At 41.7% G+C, this 13,184-nt stretch overlaps 1 protein-coding gene across 5 annotated transcripts in view; it reads right to left on the bottom strand.

Annotated features, from left to right (window-relative positions):
• The window catches only part of CTNNA2 (catenin alpha 2), a 914,223-nt gene that overhangs the window by 84,513 nt on the left and 816,526 nt on the right, over positions 1 to 13,184 (bottom strand). For all 5 annotated transcript variants that reach the window (XM_090035040.1, XM_090035037.1, XM_090035039.1 and 2 more), the window contains one exon: positions 10,038 to 10,238. In XM_090035040.1, coding sequence (XP_089891166.1) covers positions 10,038 to 10,238 — 201 coding nt within the window. The remainder of the gene's footprint in view (positions 1 to 10,037; positions 10,239 to 13,184) is intronic.

Raw genomic sequence — 13,184 nt, forward strand, 5'->3', positions numbered from 1 at the left:
ATGTCTCTGGTGAATAATGCTTAGGATCACAACGGACCTCTTCTTTTTTTCCCCCCAAAGATATGTAGGATGTTGCAAATCACAATGTCCTTCTGTGTAACAGCTTTTGGTAGAGATAAATTGGATATTTTTATTCCCCATGGGGCTGTCTGGATATTTAAGTCACAATCCTGCAAAGCACTTTTAAGAGTAGGCTGAAGTGTTTTGCTGAATCAGGGCCTTTTGCTCATTTAAACGTCTCGGGTTTTTTGTCCTGGAATTCCTAAGTTGAAACATACCCAGCTGAAAGTCATCCAAATCCAAACATTAATACTCAGCACTTTCAACTATTCTCCAGCCTAGTATTTTGCAGCTCTGCCTTCTGTCATGCTCTCACTATCCCATCTAAGACTGAACTCATGTTCCTTCCTCTCACAGCTTCTCCTATCCTTTGTCAATGCTGACAAACCCCACCATCCTCCTTGCTAGCCCATCTTCTCATCACCTTTGAAGCTTTGCTCTTCTTCTGCCCTCATAGCTAGAACTTTAGGATATCAAACTGACTTTCTCTCCCTAGTGATGTATGTAGAAAAAAATGCCTTTCCATCTCTAGCAATACCAGTAAGTCTGTCGTTATAACATACTTTTATTTTTGTAGAGCAGAGTGGGGCTTTTTTGATGAAACCGTATTTTCATTCAAAGACAATTTGTTAAACTGAAAGTTTCTGTGGGAAAGCGCGTACGAGTTTTGACAAAGATGGAATGGAATTCCATTCAAATTGAGGGGAAAAAAACTAAAGCCAACAAGCTGATAGAGCATTTATGGGATGCTGTGATTCATCTCCCTGCTCTGACATAAATATTTAAACTTTTTTTCCCCCCACATCCCAGGTAAATGTCTTTACCGCTAGACTATTAGCTGTTCTGTTACAGTTGAAAAACCTCTGGTTTTATCCTTCAGAAAGTCTTGGTCTCATCCAATATGTAATAAGAAAATGTTTGAACTCTAGAAAATTTTCACTGGATAAAGGGAAAAAAAAAGACTTTCCTGACTTGCTCTCATTCCTGCCTGTCTGAGTTCCATGTTCTCTGCCTTCCTCTTTGTTCATCCTCTTTTTTTTTTAATCTCTGTAAAAGCTTCCCTGGTTCTTCCACAGCCAGTTTAGTCCCCTGGCCTCAAACGCATCACATAGTTTTGTTCCTGGTTATATCTTCGAGCTCATTTAATATTACAGCCAATCTCATTTCCTGTTTCTCACATAGCCTTCCTCCAAATGATTCCCTTTGCCTATTTCGGGGTAGGAAAAAACAAATTTTAGCCTCTTTAAAGGGGAGGAGAGCTGCAGCTCAGGAGCACAGGGGAGCTATTATAGTCTTAGAACCTCTCTACATGCACAGGTAAAGGTGCAACGGGATCTAATGAATGGTAGGTGGTGTGACTGTGAGATCACAAATTTGATCCCATCACACTTTATTGCCAGTGCAGGGGGAGCCCAGGATTGGCTGTGGCAAGAAGCAAGCTCCCATGGCTAGCCCCCTCAGTTGACACCCACAGCTGGAAGGCACAGCTGCTGGGATCTCCCACCCTTGGTGGTGCATGAAACCCCTGAGGCTGGAAGATCACAGCTGCTGCAATCTCCTAACCTCTGGAGTATGTGAAATGCCTGGGGCTGAAAGATTCCAGCTGCCATGATCTCCCAGTGGTGCATGAAACTGGGAAATCATGGCAGCTGCCAGGACCCAGAGTCAGCAGCTGCTGGGGTTGTGAATCCCCTCAGTTGTGGGACTCCCAGCCCTGGCTGGACATGGTGCATCCCCGTGGCTGGGATCCCCTTCAGATGACAGGGCTCCCAACCATAGGGGAGAGCCTGCTACATGTGGAGATTAAAGCTTGGTAGCAACCAGGTAAAAAGTTAGTACACATTTTCAAGGTCCACCTTTATAGCTGCTTGGAGCATTTTATGGTGGGATAGGTACTTTGCACATGTAGTTGGTCTCAAGATAATTGCAGAATTAACCAGTTAATTGTGCGATACTTGTAATGTGTAGAGGGGCCTAAATATTATGTCCAGATGAGCCTGTAGTAATACAAGTGAGCTCATAACTTTGATGTTAGGTGAAACAGGGTTCAGGTTACAGTAATTTTACTATCAGAGTGATACAAATGTAACATATTCATCATAACAACTTGTATCCATATCCTTTGATATTGATACAATTGCTACATCTGACTATGCTGCTGATTCTCAACCACAGTTGCTTGTGATCCTTTCAGAGGTGCCATGGGATGCCACAAAAAGTTAGCACTGTTAAGTCTACAAACGTGAGTCACAAGATAAACCAAACAAGATCAAATCAGAATCCATTGGGCTAAAAAGAATAATCTGTTGAGTCTTTCTGAGTTTTCTGCAACAGAAAAAAATGTCTCTATTATTTTTCCATAGTTAAAAACTTAGTGAAAGCTAAAAGCTGCCAGGTTGCAAGGACTGCCTACAGTCTAACAAAGGATGCCTTTAGTCCAAATGAGGGATGCCTCAAGACTAAAACAGCTGAGAATCACTGTTTTATATATTCTGAATCTTCCCGTTTCCACGGCCTAATTGGTAAAGCTGCCCTATCAGTATTTAGCTAGGCTTTCTATTGCTTGTTGAGCTCAATGCCATTTTTTATCATTGGCTTTTCTGTGAGCTAAATTCAAGTCAAGTCAAGTCAGTCCCAGGGCTGCTTGGGGCACCTTAGATGTTGTACCAACTCCCCTAGGGCTGTATTTCGCTCCTTTAAACACCTTCAAACTATTCTTAAGAGAATCTCACAGCTTTTCTATACTCGTATCCAAATGGAAATCCACCTTTCTCTTCTAGCATTTCTGGTTCTGTGGTCTGTGTCTCTATTTAGATTTTAAGCTCCTCAGCACAGTTTCATGGCATGTTTGTTTCCCTGGCTATGCAATTTCATTGCACTGTACAAATAATAGATACTAATACAACAGTGTATTAAGAAGAAATGTCAAATTAATGAAAAATAACATGAAAAAATATTTTTTACTCCATTGACAATAGCCACCAGACAATTGTTAGCTACACCCAGAAGCGATTAGTGGCATGGATGTGAAAAAATATTAGCACAATCTCACCAAGTCAAGTGTACCTGAGAGAGTTTTTGAGGTTATTCAAATTATTCCTTACAACCTGTTTGTATCTATTTGTAATAACAGTGCAAACTATACAGGGGATAGTTTGGAAACTAAAATTATGCTTTGTCATAGAACGTTGCACAGAATAAAAAGAAACAAAACAAAACCCTATGGCACTGTTTTCTCATTTCAGGATACGAGTAACACCCACTGAAATCCCTAAAAATGTTGCTTTTATACTTCCAAGATGCTCCTTAGACTTTGTGGTTTCTAGGTTTTCCCTTCAATTTCCATGAATTTCACAAAGTAGAAATCAAGCGCCTGCTTTTAAAGGGAAACGAAACTATGTCATTTTTTAAAATCAATTCTAAAAGGACGTCATTAGTGCATGCTTAATATCACAGATATGAACATGCTAAATATAATCAGGACTGGTCCCGACAAGCACAGGAGTTTATATATGATCAGTTTACTAAACATAATTGGAAAAGTTGTAGAAAAATGAAACAAAACCACAAATTCTAAAAGAGAAAATAATACTGATGTGAAATGAAGGAGTGGACTGTCAGTTAAAGAGCACAGGAATCTAGGGCTGGAAGGGACCTCCTGGGCCTGTGAATCAGTCCCCCTGTATTCAAAAGCAATCTATATAGGCAGAGGATCCTTAGGTAAGGGTGAGGTATCCAAATCTTATTTTGTGAACATGGGTGCAACTTCCATGACATCACCAGGGTTGCTTTCATTGATGATGGAACATGGCCTCAATCAACTCTTTATCTGTAACCTTATTGCTCCATTCTTATACCTCAGCAGAGATGATTGTCAGTAAGACTAAGCTGGTTTACAGCTGCTGGAGATCAGGCCCAATCAGCCTTGGTAGAAGCTATTTCTGTGCTCTCTCTCTCTACTAAAGGTGGTAGTCAGGGCTACTGCTCCAGTTGCTCTTCCTCCCCTCCAGTGCTACTACTGAGGCCAGTATCTTCAAAGGGCTATGAAGTAATTGGGAAATGGTGCCTTACAACTTAGTAGTGAGATAGTTCACATGATTGGACTACTGTTATGGATGGGTATTACTTGTTCATGCAGGATAATCAGGAGAAAAAAGGAGCAGGTGCTGCCCTTATAAAGCAGACGTACATATGTTAGATGCACCACAAAGGGAAAGGTAGGACTCTTGAAAGCCTCTGGGTAAAGATTATAGGGGGTAAAGCAGGGGAGGAGATGTCATAGTGAGCGTCTGCTATATGGCACCAAAGCAAGAGGAAAAGGTGGATGAGGCCTACTTTAAGCAACTGACAGATGTTTTGAAATCATAGCACCTGGGTCTCATGGGCAACTTTAATTACCATGACATCTATTGGGAGGGAAACACAGCAGTGCAAAACAGTCCAGCAAATTTCTGGAGTGCACTATGGATAATATAGATGGTAAACAGGTCAACTAGGGAAGAATCTCATCTCAACTTGCTGCTTACAAACTGGGAAGAATTGGTTGAAAATATACGGGTAGAAGGTAACTTGCATGACCATGAAATGGTAAAGTCCCTCTGGAGGGTGACGTTAGGATCCAGAATGACCTGGAGGAACTGAAGAAATGGTCTGCAATCAAACAGATAAAATTCAACAAGGACAAGTGCAAAGTCCTGTATTTAGGATGGAATAACTGCATGCACAAATACAGGTTGGGGAATGACTGTTAGGCTGCAGTACTGCAGAAAAGGAACTGCAGATTACAGTAGATCATAAGATGAATATGAGCCAACAGCATCCTTTGGCTTCAAAAAAGAACTGAAAGCATAATGAATTAACATAAGTAACCCATGAAAATCAAAGGACATGATCTGGAGTACTGAAGTATGTCAAGTTTTGGGCCTCACACTTCAAGGAAGATGTAGCCATATTGCAGAGAATCTAAGGAAGCTATAAAAAGACCTGAGATGCATGGCTTATAAAGAAAGACCAAAGAACCTAGTTCTTTCATCCTGTAGAAATGAAGACTGAGGGGAAATTTGATAACAGTCTTCAAATATCTATAGAGTAATTATAGAGAAGATTGGTATTGTGGCCATAACAGACGGGACTAGGAAAAATGGTCTCAGTCTGCAGCAAAGGAAATTTAAATTGGAGATTAGGAGGAGCTTTCTGACTATGAGGGTGGTCTAGCTTTATGTGACAAAGGCACCTTCGGGCTTGATACCGGCCCTGCCCTTGACTCTGGGCAAACCGTCAGCCTTGGTCGCCTGCCACGCCTTGTTTGTAAACGATTATGATGTCAGATAGGTGGGAAGCTGTCTTTCATATGCCCCAAATGATGACAGGAAATCTGTACATGTTCCTATGAACCCTGCATATGTCCCCTGCCTTGTTGATGTCATGCCATAAACAAACAGCTCCGGCTTACAGGCATCTTGAACATAGACCCTTGTAAGGCTGTTCACATACTGCCCTACTTGGGCCTCTCTCTGACTGCCCCCTCTCACAAGGGCCTCTTACACTCTGCTCCCCTCTCATAAGGGCCTCTTACATGATGCCCATCCAGGCCATACTCCCACCGCTGTACTCCAGAGAGATCCTCAGGCTTGTCCATTCATATTTCAGACAGCTCTGGCCCAGTCTTTTGGGTCCTTTGTGACCCTCATCTGGGCAGTGACCACTGATTCACCCCACTCTGGGCTCTCTCAGCCCTAGCCTCTCATCAGGCCATTCCTTACTCCCGCCCCTTTGGGCAAGCACACCACACCTCCTACTGGGACCCATGGTCGAACACTCCCTTGGGACTCAGCCACTCCTCTCTCAGCTTAACTGGCCCACTACTCCACCCTGTCACTCTCAGGGCCTGGGGTCTTGCACCCCTACAGGCTCAGGTGCTTCACAAAGTGTGTCTGGCCCCTTTTAGCTCTCAAGGTAACCCACCCAAAGGTGGGGACAGGGGTTTAGGCACCCTGACTTGCCTTACACCAGGGTGGTTCTTGGTCCTGGTATTTATATGGCCCTGCCCTGTCACAGACAGGACCACCAGACCTCCCTATCTTGGCAGAGTGCAGTTTTAGGTCACGCCCAGGACCAATGAGGCCTCCTCCTTCTGCATAGCCTCATCCTTTCCTCTGAGATATTCCTGGAACAGGAACTCCACTGGGCGATGTTACTCCCAGCTTGCTGATCTAAAAAATGCTCTGCTCTTATAACAGAGCTCTCTAAAAATGTCTGCTCTCCAAAATGGCCACTCTCGTTAGCCACTTGGCAGCTCCCTGATCCAGCCCGTAAAGTGACAGACACTCGAAAGGGTGTTCTGTCACACTTTAGAACAGGCCACCGAGAGAAATTGTGGTCTCTCTATATATGGCAATTTCCAAGAGCATGTCAATCAGACACATGGCTGCAGTGGTTTAGTCAAGGATGATTCTGCCGTGAGCCGGTGGCTGGACTAGATGACATCAAAAGACCCTTTCTGGTCCAACTTTTCTATGGACTGAAGACCTAGGTCTCAACTTCCAGCTCTAGCACTAACTCAAAATGTGGCCCTGCCCAAGTCCCTTCACCTCTTTGGATTTCAGTTTCATCCTGTGCAGATTAAGGATGATTATGCCATAGAAATTCTTCATGATCTCCTGACACATATCATTACATCTGTTAAAAACAAAGTGCTAATTACCTGATTATTAGTTTAGTTTTCCTCCATGATGTTGTCTATAAGGCACACAACTTGTGAAAAGGGAATTTCAATGGGTGTCCATTTTTGGGAGGCAGCAGTTAAGGTGCTAGCTTAGTATTTAAATGACTGAGCACTATTTTAATGATTAAATTCCTTACTCAGCCATAGACTTCCTATGTGATCTTTGAGAAATCATATAGGCCTCAGTCCTCAGAGGCAAGGTATTGAGGTACTTGAATTCCAGTGATTTCAACGGGAGTTAGATACCTAAATATCACCAAGGTTATGAACCTCAGCTCTCTATCTGCAAAATGAGAAAAAGTGCCACTTCCACAGCTCATGCAGGCTTTTTGAGACTACACACATTAAACATGGTTAAATGTTCCAGTGCTAGTGTTGGGGATGGGGCATGTAAATACCTAAAATATATGACAGAATGGACTTCAGTATGCGATTTAAATTGAAACAACTGTAATCTGGAGTGTTGCTACTAAATATTTGCTTGTGATCCCCATACAAAGACTTGGTCAAGTATGCACTACAAAGCTGTTAGCACTTCACTATAATTCAGGTTTTAATAAAGAGCACATCAAATATGCAATGTAAGTATTTAATGTGCCTACTCTAGGCCCAGTTTATTGTGTTCTTATCATTATAAATGGGTTCAATGAAAAATGAATAGGCAAAAATTATACATAATGTTGGCTCAGAAATTTTAGCATAATAATGTCAGAAAATTAATTATTTTTTTATTTAGCAATGAATTCATAGTGATAAAAAGGACCCTTCAAAATCTATCCTTTAATTAATGAAGAGTTTAATAAATGTCTATTACACACTGTTTTGGCAGTCTGTGAATTTATATCAACTGACCTGTCAAACTGGACAGATCAGATTTTCCTCCTATGACCCCATGATGGCTACAGTTTGCTGTTATAGTTTATACTATTTTATTAACAAATTGCATTTGTACAGCAAAGATGTAATTAGTAATTTTATCTTTTATTGATTCTGTAAGAAATAGGATTATAATAATCATTCTCTAATCATCAGTATTTCCTTTACTAAGAACTCCCCAAAATTTTCCAGTGGATGCAACCTTTGATGAGAAAGCAACGTTTCAGCACCTCCAAAGATATTTTGGAGCAAATAGTGGTTCTCTTTGGGTTTAGCCAAAAGTAACAAGACTAAGAAAGAAATTTAAGGGAGGCAAGAGAAGCAAGGCTAGATGGCAATGTATGTTATACAACATACCACATATGCTCCCAGTTGCTAAATTCTTCTTTGAAACAGCCCTGAACAGTTTAAGACAAGCCGCTTGTGGAAAGGGAATTTTACAAGTTGTGAGGAGATGCAACTTTCTGGTTAAAATCCATCTGTTATCCATCCGCCTGTAATTCTATCTGTAATCTCCAATTCATGACACTGAAAACTGTAGGGAAGAGAATTTCCAGATTTTGTTCATGGAGGGGTCAAAGGAGACCGGCTGTGACTGCTGTCATCAGAATATGTTCACTACGCTCAAGAAACCAATAAGGAATTGCAATATGTGAATCACAATAGTTTGTTAGTTTGCTTTGTAACCTGAATTATAGATTGTGAATGTTACCAGTGATAAGAATGTTGTAGCACTTGTGTGGACCAATATATTTGATTTATAGAGATATTACATTTGCTTATGTTATCTGGTGTTATATGCTTTTTAAAATCTTTTTGGCTAACTGTCAAAAGTGCATGTGCCCCAATGAATGTAAAGCCGAGGTGAGCTGCTGAAGTCAATAACTTGTGAGAGCAAGGCTAAAAAACGTGATTCTCTACGTTTCTTTCTTTCTAGCTATCATTCTTATGAAGCACTCCTAAAATGACACAGTGATTTTTCAGTTGGTCAAACATAGCTTCATCAAACCATGTTGTTAATGCTGAGGTTTTTCAAAAAGAATATGAGGTTCCATAATGAACTGTGTTTTTTGGAGGCGTTTTTCCTCTATTTTTCTTAAAACATGTCACTGTGTTTTCTGTAGGGTTGGAGTGTTGTTGTAGCCATGATGGTCCAGGAAATGTTGAGAGCAATCTTCCCTCTAAGGAGAAAGGGGCTGGGGCCAGATGCTGGAGCCAGATGCCAGGAGCCAGGGGCTGGGACTAGAGGTCAGGGGCTGGGGCCGGTGGATGGGCCTGGAGGCCATGGGCCAGAAGCTGGAGCTGGGAGCCACAGCCTGGAGCCGAGGGCCAGAGGCTGGAGCCAGGAGCTGGGGGCCAGGGCCTGGAGGCTGGGGATCAGGGGCTGGAGCCAGAGCTGGTGCGGGCTCTGCTGGCTCCGGGGAAGTGCTCCACTCCCCAACACTGATGCAGGGGAGCAGAGCACTTCCTTGGAGCCAGCGAAGCCTGCACCGGCCCCCCGCCCCAGCCTCTCCTGGTACGTGGCTTTGAAAAGGCAGTGCACAGCCACACTTTTAGTTGTGCATAGCCACACACACGCGCACCTTAGAGGGAACCTTGGTTGATAGACAAATCTTTTTTGTAATATCTTTTATTGAACTGACTGTATAGCTAGGAGAGCTCCTGGACATACTTTTGGAAGTCAAGTGTCCTGCTTCAGACCTAAGGACACCTTGAGACCTGAAGAAGGCTCCTTGACACCTGTCCAAAACCTCTCCCAACTACACAATTATTCCAATAAAAGATATCATAAAAGGCTACCTGTCAATGATGTCTCTCTTCATTATTTTATTTTGAAGTATATACTTTATTCACTAACAGGCAGGTAAGTAATTTATTCACTAGCAAGCAGATCCACCCACACTGATCATTGGCTAAAGTTTATTCCTTAATGTAAATAAGACATTTTATTATTTCCGCCCCTTAGGAGCAAGAACTTTGACAATTTTCCCTCCACCCTCTCAGAAAAGACATATAATAAGTTTTGAAAGTAATATACTTAATATATACAACAACGTTTGAAGAGAATATTCTAGAGAATAGAAAAAGTGTGGATCATTTGCTTCCCTGTGACATGTACAAAGAAACTGAACCTATTACCCTTTGCTTTGATGGAGCAAACTGTATATAATGGATTACTGAGTTTCTTCTTGCATACTGCTCTGGTTAACATGACTTGTGCATGAGCATGAAGCAGAGAATAAAATAATCTCATGTGTAGTCACTTATTCACTAGTCACATCATTCATTTGGAGAGCACGCATGCCCATCTTGAAAATATAGATCTGAAATGGTAAGAAAGGTGATTTTTCAGAAAGATTATTTTGAATAAGCTTACCAGTCTCAGAGAGCAATTTTGTTGCTTCCAATACCTTCTCGGTATAAACTCCAGTCTCATAGTTTTCCATCTCAGCATTAATGATGTGAATAACTCTGGCTGCACGGCCCCGTATTGCACCTGCAGTTCTGTCCAGGGTATCAACATCCCCCTCTTGAAGAGCTATCACACATTTATTCACATCCTCCAGAATATGATTTTCTGCAGACAGAACACACACATCATGTTCAGTTCATAGACAATGTCCTTTTGTATATGGCAGTCATTGATCCACAGAGAACAATCTGTTTGTCCCTAATATTTTTTTTTGTGTAAAACAAAACATTTTTTTTTTAAATCACTGGGCTGGAGGATGGCAAGATTTCCTTGCAGTACTGACATAGACACAACAACTTATTATGTTACCACTAACTCATTTTAGGCTGTTTTGTAAAATACTGTACTGTCTCTTTTTTGTAAGGATAGAAAATATGAATTTGGGTGCATGCACTATGGGTAAGCTAGAACAGGAATTTACAGTGTATCATCTGGACTGCATAAACTGTCTTTGTGGGCTTTCCTCCTTCCAGGTGAATTTGAGGGGCAAGCTCACTTGTATTTAGCAAGGGGTAAGAGCACGCATATAGGCAGCTGCTACAGCGAAGCTTAAGCACTCTAAGTTCACGCTGTAGTTTACTTTGAGAAAACTCGTTTATATGTCAGTAAATCATGATGCCCATATCACTGTTCTGAATTTGGATCTACATCCATAATGACCACAATTAATTACAGAGTGATGACTGTTTACTAACCTGTTCTCTGTAAATCAGATTAATTAGGTTTTACCTGCAAAAAAGGTTAATCTACTTAACTGGCATTAACTAAAGGGGAAGTTACATGTTAAACTTAGACCATACTAAGGGACCTAAAAAATGAGTCTACACATGCTAAAGCCTGTTAACTCATCCTGAATGACTCTGACTGTCTCACAGTTATGCCATTTCAGGTAAGGGAAACCTCTGGGCTGTGCTACCCAGCTCATGTCAGGGTAACTTCAGTCTGCTTTACAGAATTGAAATGAGCAATATGCAGTCTCCCAGCATCCCAGGATGCACTATTCCCAGCCTTCTCATCCCCCTTTCTCTTCCCCTGAGCAGGAATACAGTCCAGACGTCCTGGCTCATAGTCACACCCTTAAACACTAGCCTTCTAGTGGCAACTCAGAGCCACACAGGCAAGGAATGGTATTAACACTGAACATGTGACTGCTCACAGCATGTGCTAAGTTTAAAACCATGTAACATTCCACAAATTTAGTATGGTCTAAGTGTAACGTGTAACTTCATAACACTTGAACACCTAAATCCCACTCTTGACAATCTCAATACAATGGGCTAAAGTATAAATTTACTACTAAAACAAAACTGCTCTTCCAATGCTAAATATGGTCTCTCCAGGATGACAGTTAAGGGACGCAGCTAACTGAACAGATATTCCAAGAACAAATAGGGCACTTGGAATTCCAAATGTTGTCAATGGAACTTTTTAGAAACATTCACATTAACTTTAAGTAAGAACTCTTCATGTGTTGTTAAACGAGTTACTAAAATAATTGCAAATCAACATGGAGTGTATAGCCTGTAATGACTATGCACACTGCTTTGAAAAGCAGTTAGTCATTTTTTTGGATTAGGTTACTTATATTTGAAAATATTTAGGATTTGAATTGCAAAGGTGACTATAGGAATTAGGGAACCAATTCCTAATGAATGTCAATGGAAGCTGGGAGTCTGACTCTCTACTCTGAATCATTGAAAATCCTACTGTAGAGAGATAATGGCTGAAGTCTGGTCCAGTGTAGACGGTGTGCACAGGCTTAGCAGATAGTATGAGACAGCACAACAGCTGAGAACCTACCTTGTCCACTGTCTTGCCTGCACTCCTGTACCTTCATAAGAGATCCTGTTAGTACAGCAATTTATCCTGTAGCACTGGTGTTGGGAATCCTGGATGAAATGCTGTTTTTAGTGAAATCAATGGGAATTTTGCCACTGACTTCACTCACATCAAGAATTTACCTGAGAGCTCTTTAGGGTGAATACATGGCTCAGGGTTTACCTCTCATTTGACATTTCATAGATTTCATAGACATTAGGGCTGGAAGGGACCTCGGGAGATCATCAAGTCCAGCCCCCTGCCCAAAGGGGTCATAGGATCCCAGCAAGATAAGCATCCAATTTACAATTTCACTTTGTTTTGTAAATATCTTTTTTTTTCTTTTATATTTTTTTACCTTTTACACAATTATTTCCCACTATCTCCACCACTGCTCACTGCAAAGTCTTTTGTGGCAACGGTGGTAAAGAATTTGGATAGAATGTTAAGAAGTTCCTCTTGTCTTCTCTATGTGGAATTGGCAGAAGAATAAAGGACTAAGAGCTAGTCTGTGGGTGCGTCTGCATGAGACACTTACTGTGGAGTTGCTTAATTAGCTCCACAGTAAAATGTCAGCATCTACACATGCAGCACTATTAGGCTGCAATAAACTAATAAATGGTGCCATAGCATCCTAGTGCCCGGCACACATACTATCCTACAGAAGCATTACATGGATGCCCGTGCAAACAGTACACCCAGAAGCAATAAACTCTGTCGTGCATTGCAGTGGAGTTTATTCATTCACATTAATAGCATGTGTAGATATACCCAGTATAAACGTCACTGCACTGACAATCAAGAAAATGGTTCAAACCAGTCCAGAAAGGAAGTGTGGAAGCAATGTGCAAAAGGCAGGAATAGTAGGAGTAAGCTGCTCATCCCCTAGGCTAAGTACAGACAGTCAAAAAGCCCAAGGATGAATCGATTCAATCTTTGCAGGTTAATCTAAGTTGTGCAGACTGAACTGAAAAGCAAGTGAGCAGGCAATTTACTTTTGATTCTGGAAATACAGCCACATTCCTGCAGTGACCCTGGCCAGAAGACGGGGACTGCTGGAGCATGCCTCCCTGTTTGGCTGGAGCAGACAGCTTGGGTCAAGCCTAGTCTGCCCACCCTACAAGGGAGACGGGAGGGCTTGTAGGACAGGTGCAAAGCATCCTGGGATGTTGGGAGACTGCGAGCTAACTTGAATCTGGAGGGGATCTGGAACAGAAGTTCAATAAATCGATT

The sequence above is a fragment of the Crocodylus siamensis genome, chromosome 2, assembly GCF_052110815.1.
Source record: "Crocodylus siamensis isolate JL-2025a chromosome 2, ASM5211081v1, whole genome shotgun sequence".
Lineage (NCBI taxonomy): Eukaryota > Metazoa > Chordata > Crocodylia > Crocodylidae > Crocodylus > Crocodylus siamensis.